Here is a 20,027-nt window from a genome sequence, read left to right as displayed (position 1 = left end):
TCGGACCATTACTATTCATGATTTACGTAAACGATTTGGATAGTGGGGTGAAGAGTAGTCTTTCCAAATTTGCAGATGACACAAAGCTTGGAAGTAAGGTGGATAGCAGAGGGGGTGGTGATCTGATTCAGGAAAGTATTGATACTTGGAAAGATTGGACAAATGATTGGCAGATGGAATTTAACCTGAGCAAGTGTAAGGTGTTGGGGATGGGAAAGAAGAATGAAAATAAGATTACAGGATGCAAGGGGTAATTTTTGACCATGCCACACAGGAGAAGGATCTGGGGTGGTAATAAATATGGGAGGTAAGCAGGCAGCACAGTGCCAGTCAGCTATAGGCAAAGCAAACACGGTTTTAGGTTGTATTTGAAGGGGGATCATTTGTAAATCTCAAAAACAGTGGTGTTAACATTGTATAGGAATTTACAGAGGCCACATCTAGAATATTATGTGCAGTTTTGGTCACCACAACTCAGGAAGGACATAGATGTATTGGAGAGGGTTCCTCACAGGGCTACTAGGTTGATTCCGGCCCGAGCTAGACTCAGCTATGAGGAGCGGCTGAAAAACACAGGGCTTTATACACTACAAAGGAGGAGGTTATGAGGTGATATGATAGAGATTTTTGAGATAATGAAAGGCAGATAAAATAAGTGCAGATTAATTATTCAGATGCGTATACACTGATATGACCAGGGGCTATAACCTGAGAGTGAAGAAGAGGAGAGTTAAGATTGCAGTAAGACAGGGGTCTTTTTCTCAGAGTAGTAAACCTCCGTCATCGAAGATCGGAGGTTACTGTTTTCACCCCTTTCTGTTTGTTTGTTTGTTTGTTTGTGAACATTATTACGGAAAAACTCCTGGACGGTTTTCGACGAAACTTGGTGGGGGGGGGGGTTAGGTATGGTCCAAGGATCATGCCATTAGATTTTGGACTTGGTCCCCCCCCCCCCCCAAAAAAAAAAATTTGGAGAAAAAAATTTTTTTTTTGCATTTCTACATGTTTTAAGTGATTTCCACCCCCCCCCCCCAAAAAATGTTGGAGATAAGAACTATAACTCTGTCAGCACTGTTGACATCATATTTAATGGATAAGATATAAGGTTCACTTGAGTGACCCAGCAGTATTGGCGGCGGAGGTTTTGCACTCTCCCAAGTGCTCCCCCTCTTGTTCATGCATGGAATGGTCTCCCTTTAAAGGTAGTGGCAGCAGAAACAGTCGATAAGTTTAACTTGGAATTAGTTAGTTACCTGTAAGTCATGGAGATGGAAGGGGTGTTGGGATGTTGGCAAAACTTTGAGGTAGCTTGAGCATTGATGGATGATTGTGTGCATGTATCTGGAGTGCTGCTGGTGGGGGTCTCGTCAAGAGGTGTTGTGTGGTTGATGTGTGTTTTTTAACCAAGCCCATGCCCCCTCCGCTGGGGAAAAAAATATACATATATCTATCTATAATTCCAGCAATGTGTGTGTGTGTGTGTGTGTGTGTGTGTGTGTGTGTGTGTGTGTGTGTGTGTGTGTGTGTGTGTGTGTGTGTGTGTGTGTGTGTGTGAGACCGCTGTTTCCCAACAACCACTGGTCCGATCTAATTGAAACTTGCCAGCTATATTGCTGGGGACTTGAGGATGTGCCTTTTCAAGATTTGATATTAATCGGACAAGTGATTCCCAAGTTATGGCCATTTATTTACCAACCAATGGCAGGACACGTGCTTAGGCGTGGCCGATGCGTCATTTAGTTACCAATCACAGGACATGTTGCTGCATGGGCGTGGCTGTGTAGGCCGGTGCACGGCCGGCCGACGATGACGTCACGTGCCGTGCTGGTTACGATGGGGATCGATCGGTGCCTTAGTTACCGTGGGGTAGCAGTGCCAATGGTAAATGGCAGCGAATGTCATGGCAAGCAAAGACAGGGAGGTAAACTTGATTTTAATTAACTCTGTGTGTGTAAGTATCACAGCAGTTGTTACTTCAATGCAAGCGATAATTTGTGGAATGATGTGAACATTCCGTACGGACACGCACTACTTTTGGATAGTGATGACTTACTGTATTCTAATAATTTCTCGATTTCTTATCCGCATTTATAGATAAACACAATGCCCTAATCCAGTCGTCGTTTATGAGAGTGAAGGAATGGCCTGTGTGGTTGTTTGAAAGTTTTTTTTTTTTTTGCATGTACGGCCACGCACATATGGGCACGCGAGAGCGAAGGAACGGCTTGTGTAGTTGTTGTTTCTGGCACGCGGTTTGAAAGTTTTTTTTTTTGTATGTACCGCCATGCACGTACCGCCATGCACGTACGGCCACACAGGAGCGAAGGAACGGCCTGTGTGGTTGTTTCTGGCAAGCGGTTTTAAAGTATATATATATATATATATTTTTTTTTTTTTGCACGTACAGCCACGCACGTATGGGCACGTGAAAGCGAAGGAACGGCTTGTGTGGTTGTTGTTTCTGGCACTCAGTTTGAGTTTTTTGCCGGGAAGGGGGGGGGGTTTGCACGTACGGCCACGCATCTACGGGCATGCACCAGTATACAAAAATGACAAAAAATGAAAAAAACACAAAAAGCATTTTGCGCTTTCTTATTTTGGAATTGTATTGATAAATTTGTGTGGTGTTGATGTGGAGCAGTCATGATGGGCTGAATGGCCTCCACCTGTGTCTAATTTCCTTGTCTTTCCTTGTGTAGTTGCTGAAATCCTTGCGATCACCCTTCCCTTTCAAGAGAGGGGCAACAAAGCTCCACTTACAGTCAGTTGGGATGATGCCCGTGCTCCAAACAGTTTTTTTCAAGGAGTTTTGCTCCCTTTCAACTGGTTCACCACAGCCTGTGTTTTCACAAAATGCAGGCAGTTTACAGTTGAGTGGAGGGTCAGCAGTATGGATAGTTACACCTGTGACATCCAATTCAACAGCTGATTGGTCAGCTTGATAAAGCAGTTCAAAGTCACCCTTCCAGCAGGCCTTCACTTTCAGACTCCTCTGTCAAGAGCTCATAACCTACACTCCAACTGCAGTAGAACGAGGGACAGACTTGGAGATATGAAATGCACTGATGCCTCTGTCAGTAGGACAAGATGACTTGACCACAGGTGATGCTCTACCTTTTGACAGATTCTTCACACATGAGCCTCCTTGTCCACCCTCAGTGAATGTACAGTTTTACACCTCAGGTCCCTGCATATGTCAGTTCTGCCATCAAGCCTGGCCTTGCAGCACTGGTCAATGATATCCAGTGTTCCTTGGGAGACAAAGTTCCTCTTCGCCTGACGGTGAGTTCCAAGCTACCCACCAGAAATATCAAAGATGGTAGTGTTGAAGGTGCTCCCTGAAACACCCAAGCCCCTTGGACTCCCTTTTTCAACCTTTTTGCAAACTCCTCAGCTACCCTTTTATCCTTGAGCATGCCAACATCCAGCCTAAGCTGGAATGTTACCATTCTCTTGTATCTGAAACGCAGCTTCAGAGTTGCTACAACAGGTCTTCAATTGGTCATGAGAAACTGAGCACTCTGGTAGACCTTTCAGTTCTTGAGCAACCTCCAGCTTCCATCAATGAGAAGATGGTCAATCTCCTTTGCCACATCACCAGCATTGAAATGCCAAGTCCAGCGATGCAGATGTGGGTCCTTAAACCATGATCCAGCCTCCCAAAGTCCATAACATCTTGTGAAGTGAAGGAACTTAGTGCTATTCTGGTTCACAGTTCCCAACTCGTGGGAACAAATACATGTCTCATAACCATCCCGATCAGTGCAGCTGATGCATTGAGATCCCCCAAGACCAGAAGAGCATCTCGCCTGGGGCACTGATCAACCACAGACTCCAGCGTGGAATAGAATGCGTCCTTCACGGTGAGATCACTCGCCTCAGTTGGAGCATATACAGAGACCAGGGAAATGACACCCAGAGAGTGACAAATCCTTAGTCTCAAAATACGCTTGTTGACTAGTGTTACCTCGATTACCATAGGAGTCAGCTGGTTGGACACAGCTACAGCAACTCCCTGGGAATGGTAACCATCAGATCAACCAGACAAGTCGTAGGTGGTATCCACCCACCATGATCTCAACACTTTCCAGTCTTCGTACCTCAGAAAGTGCTGCAATACTGATATTGAGACACTGGAGCTCAGATGAGAGCAGAGACAGGTGATCATCCTCTCTTAAAGTGATGACATTCCAGGTTCCCAACCTAAGAGACCGACCACCTCAGGTTATCCCGAGGAGACCGCCATCTGGCGGATGACACCTGAGCACCACACCAACACACACCACCCCAACACGACCCAGGTAGGTTGCCCCATGTTTTCCCCCTATGAAATAATGGGGGTCCTGAAGGCTTTGCCTCAGTTCTGTCATCTGGTGAGCTGCCCTGCAAAGGGCAGCTTCATCGGAGGTACTCCCACAGAGTGGGTTCTTCTTAGTTTGATTGGTGTTTTTCATGTATGTTGTGGAATTAAGTGGTTTACAGTGGCTGGATTGCAAATTCTGCCATCAACCACCTCGGAATTACAAACACAACTGCAGGAGGAGTGAGGGATTGGGGGACACAGGATTTGGAAGCAAACAGGGAATTGAGGAATTTGGCCTTCTCACTTGCTGGAAGCCCTGGATGATATAGTATAACTGAAATGTCTTTGGAACGTAGTTTCTGTCCCAAGATTCTTTGATTGATCAATGTACAGTCTGTCGAGTCCAAAGTTCGGTGTATTGAAATCAAACACAAAAAGTGACACATCAACATGACACTGCATAATGCAAATGGAGATGAGCTGTTCTCTTCCCCTTTCTTTCTCTCTCTCTTCATGAACATTCCTGAAAAGCACCTTCCTCTGGAAACTATGAGATGGTCGTTGAACAAGATAGAGCCAGTAATCTCTCATTCCTACAATATGGCTGCATATCTCGAAGCAGACAGAAATTCCCTGAACACTTTTACATTCACAAGATGTGAAATCCAACTTCATGATAAACACTTGTCACATTTTTATTTAACTCTATATTTCTATTTACACTATTAACAAGCATTGCAATGTCTAAGAAAATGAACACTTTGTTCCACATCAAGTTTATAGGTATAGAAGTGTTCACAACACACAGAATGGTCACTCGTAAATAATTTGTGGCAATTGCACAAAGAAGACAAAAAGGGTGGGACTGGGTGATTTTGGGAGTTCAACCAGGATGGGGTTATTGGAAGAAACCTGGAGGAACTGAGAAGGGTTGGAGGATTGAGAGAGCAGAGGGAGCAAGACTGAAGGAGAGGAGGTTAAAAAAACACATCAGCTGCCGACCTCTCCGTGATGTGAGTGCTCCACTGGCCATTTGTGCTTCAGCCTCATTTCAAGAGATGGCAATAATATTAAGAACTTTAGATTCCACAGAATTCGAGATAGAAACAGTGTCTTCAGAAAGTATTCACAACACTTGACGTTTTCACATTTTGTTGTTACTGCCTGACTTTAAAATGGATTAAATTTATATTTTTTGTCACTGTTCAACACAAAATACTCCATATAATGACAAAGTGAAAAAATGTTTTTCGAATTTTTTCAAACTTATTGAAAACGAAATAAAGTAATATATAATTTGCATGAGTATTCAACTCCCCAAGTCAATACTTTGTAGAAGCGCCTTTGGCAGTGTTTACAGCATCGAGTCTTCATGGGTATGTCTGTATCATCTTTGCACATTTCAATTTGGGTATTTTCTCCCATTCTTCCTTGCACATTTTCTCAAGCTCTGTCATTTTCTGTCAAGTTGGATGGGGAGCATCAGTGAACAACAATCTTCAAGTCTTTCAACAGATTCTCCATGGGATTCAAGTCTGGGCTTTGGCTGGGCCCTCGAGGACTTACACGTTCTTGTTCTGAAGCAATTCCAGTTGTTGCTTTGGCTGTATGCTTGGGTCATTGTCCTGTTTGAACATAAGTCTTTGCAGTAGTCTCGGGTATTTTGCACTCTGAAGCAGGTTCTCCTCAAGGATTTGCCTGTATTTGGCTCCATTCATTGTCCCCTCTATCCTTACAAGTCTCCCAGTCCCTGCCGCTGAAAATAATCTCCATAGCATGATGCTGCCACCACCATGCTTCACGGTGGGGATGGTGTTCGATGGTTGTTGATCTGTGCCCTGTTTCTGCCAGATTTAGCACTTTGCATTCAAGCCAAATAGTTCAATTTTCTTCACAACAGATACAGAATGTTTTGCCTCATGCTCTCAGCGTCTTTCACACGCCTTTTTGCAAACTCCAGGCATGCTGTCATCTCAGGAGTGGCTTCCATCTGGCCATTCTCCCATAAAGCCAAGATTTGTGAAGTGCTGCAGAGACATTTGTTCTTATGGCAGGTTCTCCCATCTCAGCCAAAGAACTCTGTAGTTCTGTCAGAGTGGTCATTGGGTTCTTGGTTGCTCAGTTTGGTCAAGCAGCCTGCTCGAGGAAGAGTCTGGATAGTTCCATATTATTTCCATTTCCTAATGATGGAGCTCACTGTGCTCTTGGAAACTTTCAACACTCTATAAATTGTTTTTTTTTCCCCCTGACCCAGATCGATGCCTCCTCAGAATTTTATCTGGGAGTTCTACGGACAGTTCCTTGGACTTCATGGTAGAGCTTCTGCTCTGACATGCAGTGTCAACTGTGGGACCTCATATTAGAAAGGTATGTTTCTTTCTAAATCATGTCCAATCAATTGAATTGGCCACAAGTGGACTCCGATCAAGTTGCAAAGACATCACAAGGATGATGAAACGAAATTGCATGCACCTGAGCTCAATTTGGGATGTCATAGCATAGGGTTTGAATATTTATTGACAAGATATTTCACCTTTTCATTTGTAATTAATTTCTAAAAAATTCTAAAAAAAAAAATTCCACTTTGACATCATGGGGTATTATGTGTAGATCGGTGACAAAAAAAATCTCAATGCAATCCATTTTAAATTAAGGTTGTAACACAACAAAATGTGAAAAAGTTAAGGGATGTGAATACTTTCTAAAAGCATTGTATATGCAGCTGATGCTTGTTTCCCAGGCCATAGAGGAGAGCATTGCTCTATTGAGCTACAGATAAAGGCCTTGATGTGAGGAGTGATGATATGTTGAAGGACAGTCGATGGATGTTAGGGTAAGGTGGCACTATGGGTACTGATCGCCACCTAAAAGTGTGGGGGGGGGGGCGGCGGTGAGGGAGACATTGCAAGTGTAAATCGCAAAAATCCAATCGTGATGACCCCTGCAAATTGTTGATTCTAGACACTCTTTGCTGTGGTGCATTCTGACCATTTAATCTTACTACCTTTGCCACATTTCTTTGAAATACATATTTTTTGACTCTTAAAATGGGAGTGCTTTTATTTTCAAGCTTCTTGGTGCCAAAGTTTATTATTGTGCTAAAAAAAACCAGATGTAAACGTCCATTTTATACTTTGATTGTTACCTTTACATTTCTTCCGAATTCTTTTCATTTTCAATCATAACCACAACTGCTTCTCCCTACCCTTGTTTAATTTTATCATTTTCCACTTGTTAGGTGCCCTTGCTGGCTTATAGCATTAGAAGTGACTATCTTGACCAGCCTCCATTATGGTTAGAGTGACCGCTCTGAGTCTGGAAGGCTTTCGCTTCAAATTCTGGCCGAGTCATACCAAAGACTTCAAAATGCTACATGCTGCTTTCTTGCTTGATGCTCAGCAGTTAAAAAGAATAGAGCAAAGTCAAACAACCATAGGTTGGTAATAATAGCACAGGCTTTGATGGGCCTAATGGCTTCTTCCTGTGTCTGATTTCTTTACCACGGTACTCATATTATTGGCTTATCTGGAATTGGAAATTCCAGATAAGGTATTGTCATCGTGCACTGTCCGTCCATCTATCTGTCCATCCGTCCATCTAAAAAATTTCGACTTCTTCAGCCAAACCGTTGGGCCAATCCAACCGAGATTTGGCGGAAACGTTCCGCTCCTGACTGGTAACGGGGCTTGCTAAGTTTGTTTCGGTCACGTGACTTTAAGGAGGTCAAAATGACCGACTTAGTAAATTTCTTCAAAAATCTTCTTCTCCGGACCCACCAGTCAGAATGCCACCAAATTTAGGTTACAACATTAGGATAGGGTCCTGATATTAAATTGCGGAGGCCATGCTGATCATGTGACCGGAAGTGTGTCAAAATGGCGGTCATGCAAATTCCTTCCAAAATCTTCTTCTCCACACATACCAGCAGAATGCTACCAAATTTGGGTTACAACATTAGGCCAGGGTAGGGATGTTAAATTGTGGAGGTCATGCCGATCCCGTGACCGGAAGTGTGTCAAAATGGCGGTCATGCAAATTCCTTCCAAAATCTTCTTCTCCACACGTACCAGTCAGAATGCTACCAAATTTGGGTTACAACATTAGGCCAGGGTAGGGATGTTAAATTGTGTAGGTCATGCCGATCTCGTGACCGGAAGTGTGTCAAAATGGCGGACTTCATAAACATTTGGGAAAATCGTGTAAATCCTTCAAAAATATTCCTCTCCAAACCCACCACTCAGAATGCTTCCAAATTTGGACTACAAAATTAGGCCAAGACCCAGATAAGTTTTAGGTCCAGTGGTCCTATTTAGATTTTTAGATATCTTGATTATTTTTTTTTCTTTTGTCCTTTCATTGTCTAATTAATTATTTTTTCATTTTAGTGGTAATTCATGTCCGTGGTGCAATTATGCCCTAAATGAAACTATTTTGGAAGCTTAGGAGAGTGGGTTTCTGCTCGACCCGATCGACTGTCAGAGCTCCTATTTAAAAGAATTCCCCCTCGAGGTGTTTCATACTCTTACGCAGAGAGATGAATGACAACATGTGCACTTATTATATGAAGCAAAACAGACCAAAAACTATAGTCACCAAAATCAAATCAATTCGTCCGAATCACACACCCAACCTGTCCACCAAGTTTTGTCCAAATCCATCCAGAACTTTTTGAGATATCCTCCTCACAGTCAAATAAACAGACAGACAGATAGGGGTGAGACAATCTCCATCCACATTCGGTGAGAGATAACAATCCTCTCAATGCAAAACGATTAGGCAATGATTCGTTCCAAATGTCATACAGTATATGCACCTACGACTGTCAGAAGTATGTTGTCGAGGAACAAAGCAAGGAAGACAATCAAAAGCGCAGTTTTCTTTGAAGGCTTTTCTGATGAGGTCTTCCCGAGATATTCTTTTGGTAGCAAAAGTTTTGCGGCACACATTGCGCCTTTGGTTTCTTACCCCGAACCACAAGGAAAGATTTTATCTGCAAAACAGGAGTAAATACGTCGGTATACTTTGCAAGAAAATATTCATTTTCAGAATATGACGATAATAAACTGCAATCGGTTTAAATGTAGAATTAAATTAAATGTAAATGTAGAAATGTAGGTTTAAATTAAATGTAGAATTGCTTTCACTCTCGACATCGTTCTTCCAAAATCTCGTACTCAGGGATGTATATGTGCTAATTCCTTCACTCTTAGTAAAACAGGGACGAAGTTTTTTCTTGAATTTTTCTTTATACTTTGCAGGCAACATATCCACTCAGGGAAGAGGAAAGTCAAAGAATGTTTTGAGGCCACAACAACCGAGGCATTAGGAGAATGAAGAGGAGGAGAACAATACTTCACCTGAAAGTAAAAAGGTTAAGTTAGTTGTATTGGGCTCATTTTAGGTAGAGATTATTATTGTGGTCAGGATAGGGGTTGAAATTTGGTGGTTCATCACATGCTTGAAGCTCTGGAGGGAACAGTGTAATTGAACTTCCTTCAGAAGGCAGTTCCACAAATCGAACAAAAGTTTGGAGGTGGGTGGCCAGCGTAAACATTTGGAGTTTAATGAAGTGAAGAATTGGAGGAGTCGGGTGGGAAGTTGTACCCCAGATGAGCTGGTGAAGGTCAGAGCACTTAGTGTGCAGAATGAGCTGGATTGGAAGAAGAGACATAAAAACCGAGAAAAAAAAAGAGGCATATGTTCATGCAATGTGGTGACGTTTCATTGAAATTGTATGTGTAGTTTCAGAGAAGAAGTTGCAAGTATTTGTGGACAGAGAGATGGATGACACGCCATCCCAGAAGCACCCCAGAACTACATTCCATACGAACTAAAAATTAGGAGGTGGAGATGAATTGGTCATGTGTTAAACATGGAGGATCAGGTTATATCAAAAAGAGCAATATGCTGGGCACCTGACAGGAAGAGAAGGGTTGGATAACCAAGAAAGGCCTGGGATGTATCGTCGAGAAGGAAATGAAAGGAATGAAGGTCACCTGACATGAAATCGGAACAGGGGCTCAAGACCGACGGAAATGGCAAAAGTTCATAAGAAGCTCCATACGTCAGGCAACATGATTGCAAGAAATCTCATAAGCAAACAACATAAGCAAGCAATAATATATATTCCAATCGATAGGGGTAAATATAAAGATAAAGGCATTTCTTTGTGTTCGTCGTAATCTTAGCTATCAGAGCTAATACGCCAAAATCACCTCCGCCAAGACCGAGATTAATGCACAGAGTATATTTTAAGCAGGTTTCCTCGAGGATATCGGTGAAGAAGTGTTCATTTAGGGCCTTTGAAGAACGTTAAGGTGAGACGTTTGAAGGTAATCACGTGACCCGGAAGTGCTTTGACGTTGACCCGGGAAGAAGAAAAGGTCTTCTTGTATATGGCAGCTAAGATGCCAGGGTAGCCAACATTTCTTGGAAGTGTGACTGTGTCACTGATGCAGTGTCCCTCTACCAGTACACACTGGTACTCATTTCATCAACCTGGGAAGGATGACAGACTGAATAAACCCTCTGGTGTGTTAATTCAGCAGCCAACAGGGCTTGAACTCAGGACTCTAGGATCCCAAGCTGCCACCCTAACCACTAAGCCAACACCCAGCTCTTGGGGAAAGACAAATGTTCATTCTACTTTGTCTTCTTCTATTACTTCAAAAAGGATGAATCATTTTATTTCATTTTTCTATGCTCATTTGGTAGTGCAGCATTGCAGTCCTAGTCCAACCTTTTACGATAATTGTAGTTAATGGAGGTGCTACCGACTATTATCTGCACAGACTGCTGTGCAATTATCCATGGCCTTTTGCATCCAAATTGTTTTCTTCGGCATCCACTGTCCACGGTTGTACTAAACTAGTTTTTGAAAAATTTACGCTTTGTTGTCAATTGTGATTTCAAGGATTGAAAACTTGATGAAGAGCGGTACCCAGCTGATGATCCAGATAGTCGGAAAACCAGTCGTGTGTGTGTGTGTTTGTGTGTGTATTTGATTTTTTATCCCTATTGTTGTTAGCATTGTTGGGTATTGTGGACACTGCTCGAAGGCAGTAGGACGGGGCATTCCGCCTTCAAATTACTGCTCAATCTGGCTTTGGTCAACAAAGCGATGTGTAATGTGAAAAATGATTCCAGATTAGGTATGCTCCTCAAATGCTGTAACTTGATCATATGAGATGAAAGTACCACGTTGCACAAGCAGGCTTTCGAAGCACTTGACCAAACTCTCGAAGATATTTGACAAAACGGTACTCCCATGTGCGGAGTGACAGTTCTTCTTGCTGGTGATTTCAGACAAGCTTTGCCCATAATTTGGTGGGGTACTCAAGCCGATCCAGTCAATGCGAGTCTAAAATCGTCAGTGCTGTGGCAAAATGTTGAAAAAAATGACCCTGCATATCAATATGCGCTTGCACTTAGGAGAAGATCATAGTGCACAACAGTTCGCCACTCTTCTTCTCAACATTGGTGATGGTAAAATCGAACCCAATACCAGTGATGGCCTCATCCTCCTTCATGAAAATCTGGCTGCAGTGGTGAGTTCTGAAAACATTTCACAAACAGCATGTTTCCTCATTTTTAGCTGACCTGAAACGTACTTGTGGAGAGCTTATGGGATGGCACGTTGTCAGTCAGTCATTCAGTCAGTCAGTTAGTCAGTCCATCTGTAAATAAACACTTGCGACTTCTCAGAAACCACACACACAATTTCAATGAAACTTGACCACAACCTTCATCACCCAGTATGTACCAAAGTTTGTTCACAGCATTAAACAAAAAAAAGCGGGTCCTACGGAGGTCAACGGTGGGTTGCCCCCCAAAATATTTATTTGCTTTCTTCTCCGGAACCGCACACACAATTTTGATGAAACTTGATTACAACCATCACCACCCGTGATGTGCCAAAGTTTGTTCACGCTATTTAGAAAGGGGGTTTATTATTCTACCAGGTGAGTGTCCAGGGGTATTGCTCCTATTTTTCACAAAATTATGGAGACACTGATTGGGTGTCGCAACGGGCAATACTTGGCCCATGAAACAACATCGTTCATACACTGAATCGATGAATATTGGAGTGTGTGCCCAGTGAAGAAGTCACCGATAAATCCATTGACACTGTTCCGGATGTGGATCAAATCGTATACTGCCCTGTCGAGTTCCTGAACTCGCTACATCCTCCAGGCATGTCACCTCATGAGCTGAAATTGAAAGTCGGGACACCAATCATGCTTCTTCGCATGCGGGATTCCCCAAAATTGTACAGCGGAACTTGGTTGGTCATGCGGCAGCTGAAGAAAAATCCCACAGAAGCCATGATCTCTGTCGGAGAGGTCTCAGGAGAGAATGTGTTAATTCCCCATATACCACTCATTCCCAGCAACTGTCCATTGAAATTCAAGCGGCTCCAATTCCCAGCATCTCTGTAAACAATAAACAAGACACGAGGACAAATGCTGCACCAAGCAGGACTCCATCTCGCCCAACCATGTTTTTCATGTGGCTAGCTTTATGTCAGATGCTGCAGAGTTAGGACTGGAATGAATCTGTTCATATATACATATGATGGATGAACCAGGAATATCGTATACCCAGAAGTTCTCACATAAAATAAGTCTGATTCAGTCAGTGAGTAACAAAGCCTACAATCTCCAATCCATCAAAGATGGGTATTCTGCTGGTATATTGAACAAAAAAGGCTCTGGCAAAAATGCTAGTTAGAACTATCGTATATGAGAGTTGTACTTTTATATAATACAGTAATCTGCAGAGAATTATTACAGGAAAGGAATGTTATTTTTGCCTGGGGGAAGAAAAGAGGAAAGGCAAGATAGATAAAAGGGGGAAAAAGCAGGGAAGCAATTCAAAAGTTGCGGGACTGAAGGTTTGTAAGTGAATGAGAAGCACTCATTAATTCTGTGAGGGGCCAATGTGCCTTTTTTAAACACGATGTAATGCTTGTAAAAGAGGTGTCACACACAAACCTCACACACGTGGACATTGAAACGAATACTCGAGACGCAACACAGGACTGTTAGATGAGACAAACACAGCCACTGAGCTTGGGGGAATGCCAGATAATTCTGGGTACCAGCAATGTCACAACAATGGCGCTGCATTTCTCAAGAAAATGTCAAAAAAAATGAGCAATTTGGTGGCCATCTTGTTTTTTTTGGAAATTTGAATGTCCAAAATTCAAAATTCTTCTTGGGAACCATAAGTTTTGGATTCAGTATACTGCATTCAAATTATGTTATAAAGTCAGGTTCCCAACTTCTACCCCCAAATTCTGCCAACAGTTGTATTTATGAGAAATCAATCCTGTCTAATGGACAGCAATGGCAAGTCCGTTCACTTTCACTGAAATATTAATGTCGAGAAAGGTGACAAAGGTGCCTGAAACCTCCCATGTGAAATTGTGGGCTGGGTGTAAGGAATTCATAAAGTTAATAAACCGTTCAAGATACCCTCTGCTACAGGGATGCAACACAGAGGCAGTGATTGCAAGTAATTGGTGGAATTGCCACTGATTTAATTGGTGGAAAATTTGATCCAACCAGGCTGATTATGTGGGAATAATCCATCTGATTTGTAATCACTAACCAACGATAGTTCAGGATCAGATCACGGCAAATCACGTACGTGCGATAACAAACACACGACAATGTGGAGAGATGCATGGAATTAACTTCCTTTTTCATCCTTGACAAATACTTGCAGAGTACCTGCCCGACAGGTGATCTTGTTCCAAGCATGAAACACGTTCTTCGGACGCATATTTTTATTTGGGTAATGTATAGATAAGTGATAGCTCTGTATATGCAAAAAATAAATAACGCGGGTTACATCCATGAAGTAAAAACATACCGACTGCTTAAAATTCAAAACACCTCACTGCACTGAAAGGTGGGGACAGGAATACTGTGCTGTAAATGGTGGAGACTTGTTATACCCCCCACCCCCCCCCCCAAAAAAAAACACCGGTGAAGACAAAAAAACACCCCTGTACATTAAGTGGGGTCAAGCTAATCCTCTGCAGCAAGTCTGGATGTAATTGGCCAAAAACTGAAGGAGTAGCGTGACAAACAAACAATCCCACGAACAAACAATCCCACAAACAAACACCGGTCCGTGAATTATAGTAAAATATATAGCTTCAAATTAATTGTATAAAATAGTACAAAGTTAAATTCTCATCTCCATAATTATTGTCATCACCATCACCATCACCACTCGTTCCACATCATCGGTTCATCCACAGCAATTTATAGGCAGAGAAATACACTGGGTAGTTTGTCATTGCCTTCACAGTGAGATGAGGGTTTGAACTTGCAATCAATCATTTGCAAAACAGAAGCTCAGCCATTTAATCAAATCCAGATCCTCAAGTGCAGACTTAATAGTACACATATATACATATATAGTTTATGGATAATAATAAATTGTTTTTGATACAATAAAAAACATGAATTTGCAAATGTGCATCGAATCTAAGAACGCAAAATATTTATTTCATAATGAACGTTTTTAAAATATTTGTTTAAATAACTAAGTAATTCAACTTGCTGAGCAAAACGCACACCTTTTTTTTTGAGAGCAGTTTCCAGATCCTCGGCTCCACAACTCCAAACAAGTCCACAATGCTCCGAGGAGCGCAGTTCAGGTCGACAGGGCAGTGACTCATTCAAGAATATTCATTTATTCATTCATGTGCAGCAATTGGCTGCTTGTGACTGAGGCGTAACTCAGCCCTGAAGATGAATTCAGTGATTTTTTTTTTCCATCTGTGTGCAGCTTCTGGTTGTGGCGTTGATGCAGTGCCTCCTGCAGGTCAGGGCAGGAACTTGGATCTTTGTGAGGGTGCCGATTCGTGGTGAACTCTTGTGAAAGCCAATTCATTTAATGTCCTCAGGCAACCGTTGCTGGTAAATGATCAAGACTAGAGACAACATGACAGGAATGAACACGTCCGTAAGAGCATATTTGCCAGTGATGGTTCCATTGATGCTTGAAGCTGTGCAAGTGTTGGAAAGGGTTGACAGGATGGCCTATCGGCGTACACACTTGCCTCGAAGCCGTCTCGTCTGGATTCAAATCCAGACCCAGCTATAAACTACCATCCCGGTTTTTCACAGGCAGAGTGATTACCTCACACACAAAGCAAAAAGCTGGGCGAAGGAATTGTTTTACTTTGTCTTCTTCACTTTCAGTAAGCATTTCATAAGGTACCACATAGGTGCTTGTTAACTATGGTGAGGCCTTGTGGTTTGGCTCGTGTAGTAGTTTACTGGATTGTGAACTGGATTCATGATCATGCATAAAGAGTGTCTGGGAGTGGGATGATGTCTGGTTGGAAAGATGGAAGTAGTGGGGTACCTCATGGATCGGTACATTATGATTTACCATCAAATACCACCCGTCACTTCACTGACTGGTGTGAGGAGGCGATGGGAGCAAGAGAAAGAGAGCTGGGAGAGGAAGGGAGAGAGGGGGGATAGGAAGAGAGATACAGGAGAGAGGTGTAGGAGGACAAAGAGAGCAGGGGGAGAGAGGATGGGTGGGGTAACAAGAAGGAGGGCAATGAAGAGGGTGGAGCTAGGAAAAGGGGAGCAAGGAAGGAGGAAAGAGCGGGGGGGGGTGAAAGTGACGCCTCACCACGTGTCACTATACACTCTGTCACTAAGGGGTGGGAGCGAGATAGAGAGACAGAGACAGGAGAGAGAGAAAGAGAGAGAGGCAGGTGAGAGGAAGAGAGAGAGAGTGACAGGGGAAAGAGGGAGCGAGAGACGAGGGGAGAGAGAGAGGAGGGAGCGAGGAGGGGAGAGAGGGGAGAGAGAGAGGAGGGAGCAATGAGTGGGGGGAGAGTGAGTAAGAGGAGAGAGGGAGGGGAGAGAGGGGAGGGGAGAGAGGGGAGGAGAGAGTGCGAAGGGGAGAAGTGTGGAGGGGAGGGATTCCAGCAGATGTGATGCCCAGTTTAACATCCATCCGAGAGACGGTGCACACATTGATGAATCACCTTGCTTGTGAAACACTGGATGACAGTTTATAGCTGGGTCAGGCGTGAGCAGGGGTGGAAGGCAGTGTGAGGGTAAGGGAAGGAAAGGCAGCGTAAGAGGAAGAGAAGGTGGCATGAGGGGAGCGGAAGGTAAGGGTGATAAAATGTGTCCAAACAGCAACATTTCTTTTAAACCGCTGAGATCTATATGAAACCAGGCAGGAGTATTGAAAAACCCACGCTATCTACTTAGCAAATTCAAAACTAAACCATCAGTCCTTAACAATGTGGGAGGGGTGGGGGAGCAGGGGTGGGATAGAGGGAGAGGGATGGGAGAGAGAGAGAGAGAGGGGGGGGATAGTGGTGTGATGGAGAGTGAGTGGTGAGAGAGAGATTGGGGACAGAGAAGGGGAGAGTGAGGTGATAGGAGAGGGAGAGGAGAGAGGGGGAGGGGGAAGAGAGAGAGGAGGGGGGAGAGAGGAGGGAAGAGTGAGGAGGGGAGAAAAAGGGAGGAGGGATTCCAGCAGATGTGACATCCAGTTTCACGGCTCACACATTGATGAATCACCATGCTTGTGAAACACCGGGATGACAATTTATTACTGGGTCGGGATTCAAACCCAGGTGAGACAACTTAGAGCAAGTGTGCATACCTCTTGGCTATCCTGCCATGATGTTCAGGAAAAGTTACATTTTTTTTCTTTTTTAGTATTTATCCAATGAAATAGTTGATAAGGAATGGCTGGCTTGGCAAGTGATTACTGATCAGATTAATTACCATACACCTGCTGGAGATGCCATAAATATCAAACATGTCTGAATTAGACAAATGAACACATTTTTAGCAGTCAGAAATGCTGCTAAGTTCAATTCTGGAGGTTAAATTTGGTAATACACCTTTGTTTAAGAGGTTCTCAGGGTTATGGCATGTGCGGAAATGAAATAAAGCCACAAATGCTGGCGTCTCCGGCTGTTTAGAAGCATTGCAATGTATCCAGTGATTCTTGGTGATGATGATCAAGCATTTGATAATATGAGTGAGGAAAGTGAAAAAAGCTTAATCGTTAAGAAATCGTTGCAGCCTGTTCAATGTCAAGGCATGGTTGAGCAGGCCAAAAAACATGGTGGCTTCAGACCCCAGCAAGGTTACCCAGGATATGCATTAAGACCGCATCGAGAATGAGGTGCCAAGGATGTGCCTGATAAAAGATATAATGAAATAAGGCCGTTAGTTATTTTCAAAAGGGGTGTTTTAATTAACCCAAACACATAATTTTCAGTCATGCACTTTTTTGTTTGTTTGTTTTTGTTTGTATACACTGTCGAGGACGCAATGGTTGCTAACTTCCTTGGAGCTCCCTTAGTATGTATGCAAAATTTAAGGCTGCAAGGTTTCATGGTTTTGGAGTCATGGAGGAGACAGACACACATACACACATTTATTAGTATACATTTATTTATTTATTGGAGAGGTTCTGGGCTGAAAGGATCAAAACCTCGATGATAAATGGTGCCCAGCTGATGATCCAGGCTGTTGGGAAATCAGTAAATTGCTTATAAGTTAAGGTTATAACTTCAAATAAAACAGCTTTTGTAAATACTTACCAACCAGTACTGTGTGTGTGTGTGTATGTTTGTGTTTGTGTGTGTGTGTGTGTGTGTGTGTGTGTGTGTGTGTGTGTGTGTGTGTGTGTGTGTGTGTGTGTGTGTGTGTGTGTGTGTGTGTGTGTGTGTGTGTGTGTGTGTGTGTGTGTGTTGTTACGGATTTCAGAATCCGATCCAACGAATGCATACAAACATCCAGGTCCTCAGACAGTTATTTCCCTAAATGCATGTCCAGGATAGACCTATCCCCACGTCTGGTGGGATTCTAAATGTGATGCATTGAGAAGGGTAATGAATAGATTCCCTCTCTTATGGAAAGCTCCTCTTTCTCTTTACGATAGACACATTCATGCACGTGAGATAGCGTTAGTCCAACGGAGGCTCGACACCCGCCTTTTTCCATCGATGTTGACACCCGTTCCTTTCACCGACGTGGACGCCCACCTTTTTCCATCTCCATTTGACACTGCATTCAGCAGCTCTACGGATGCCAACTGGCTCTTTTTTACATCAGGCTGAACATTGAGGTGATAATTGTTGACATTTTATGAGCGCTTCACGTTTTCGCTCGGTAATTCTGACAAATGGCTGCTTTTTGCCATTCGTCCAGCACCACAGGCATGTCATTGTGGGCCAGGAGTGATCACGGGACAGGCAAGTTGTCAGGGAAACTATTCACAAATGGGGCGGGGTGAATTTGGCTTGACTCTGTGCCTGCCCAGACGGGCTGCCTATAAAAAGAGGATGAGAGGTCCGTTCTATGTGGATCAGTCGACAATGAGTCAGTTTGTGTCAGTTGCGTCAGTGAGTCGGTGACAGCCTCAGCGCCTCACATTTCCTCACAGCTCCTCAGTGTCTCACAGCGTCTCACACCGCCTCACAGCACCTCACAGTTCCTCACAGCGCCTCAGCACTTCACAGTGCCTCACAACTCCAAACAGTTGTCCATCGGTTGTGGCTCCTGGTGGCTCCTGGCAGTGGGTGATGCTCGGACCGTTAATGCTCCTTCTGTTCGAGACCTGCTCTTGGCGTCCCTGGTTCCTGGGCGCTTGCAACGGACAAGGCACGCTCACACATTTCAGGGCGTTTTTATTTGGCGTACGACTTCTATTTGGAGAGCAAGACAATTTCTCTTCCCACCCTGAATGATCTGCTGGGTACCCTTGTCTGTGTTTAATTGTTAAATGAGGCATAGAGATGAGCATCTGCTCTGTCTCTTTTTATATCAGTGCCTGATTAATTGTTTAATTCCTTGCGATCATTTTGATTGATTTGGCCTGATTAATTCTTCATTTGTTTGCGATTATTTTGAATGGTTTGAATTTACTAATTTTTACCAAACGGAAATAAAAAGTTCTTTTTATTTATTTATTTTCTTATTAATAAATTGCTCTGTTGATGTTCCAAACTGTCCGTGCTTGTCCTTTCCTTCCATTGATCCAGCATTGTCCGAACCGAGATAGACTGGGAGGTAATTACCACACAAATTGACAAATAATAGTCAGCACGAACCAGTGGTTAAACGCTCGTCCGCTCTAATGAAGATCTAACCAAGAAAAGATTGGTGCTTTGCCGAGGGCACGCTCCCCTTTCAGGAAACCACGTGACCTCTTGTTAAACGGCATAATTAGATGGTGGACACGAACTCGCGATTAACTGAGTGGTGTTCGTGGTTATCAAGCAGCCCACCATACCACAAAGTTAATTGTGAGCGGTGGCCCCAGGTCCGGCTCTTCCGAGGACAACAGGGGAATAAACCCCCTCATAATTCACTCGGTACCTGTGGCCGTAACAATATTTATATATACATACATATATGAAGACCAGAAGGGGAAAACCAGAGATGTCACTTTTTATAAATTTCAGGGTTATTGCACCTGCCAATAGTTGGCAACATAAGGTTTCCTCTCACAATATTACTTTAACAAATAACCAGGGGTGTCACATAATTTATATGGTATAAAGTTTAGCCGTGCAATGAAAAAAACAAGTGTTGTCAAAGCTGAACAAGTGGAAACCCAGAGTTGTCAGTACTTTACTCCTGGTTATCTCCCTTTCATTCATGTTAACTGTTCCACCATAATATTCAGAGTTGAGAAACTAAAAAATGAAAGG

General features: G+C 43.2%; 1 protein-coding gene across 10 annotated transcripts in view; it reads right to left on the bottom strand.

Moving 5' to 3' along the window:
- The window catches only part of LOC147015662 (synaptic vesicular amine transporter-like), a 226,965-nt gene that overhangs the window by 86,753 nt on the left and 120,185 nt on the right, over window positions 1-20,027 (bottom strand). For 9 of the 10 annotated variants that reach the window (XR_015049778.1, XM_085848023.1, XM_085848022.1 and 6 more), the window contains exons 1-2: window positions 14,895-15,043; window positions 9,117-9,293 (exon numbers count right to left, since the gene is read on the bottom strand). Coding sequence is in view for 9 of the 10 variants with exons in the window: in XM_085848023.1 (XP_085704149.1) it covers window positions 9,117-9,249 (133 nt within the window). In the remaining variant the exon portion in view is untranslated. Of the gene's footprint in view, window positions 1-9,116; window positions 9,294-14,894; window positions 15,044-20,027 lie in introns of those variants that run through there. The other variant, XM_085848017.1, reaches the window with a different exon arrangement.

This window comes from Eptatretus burgeri, chromosome 12, assembly GCF_056783735.1.
Source record: "Eptatretus burgeri isolate ZD-2024b chromosome 12, Ebu_testis_v1, whole genome shotgun sequence".
In the NCBI taxonomy this organism is placed as follows: domain Eukaryota; kingdom Metazoa; phylum Chordata; class Myxini; order Myxiniformes; family Myxinidae; genus Eptatretus; species Eptatretus burgeri.
This window is presented reverse-complemented; position numbering and strand designations above follow the sequence as displayed.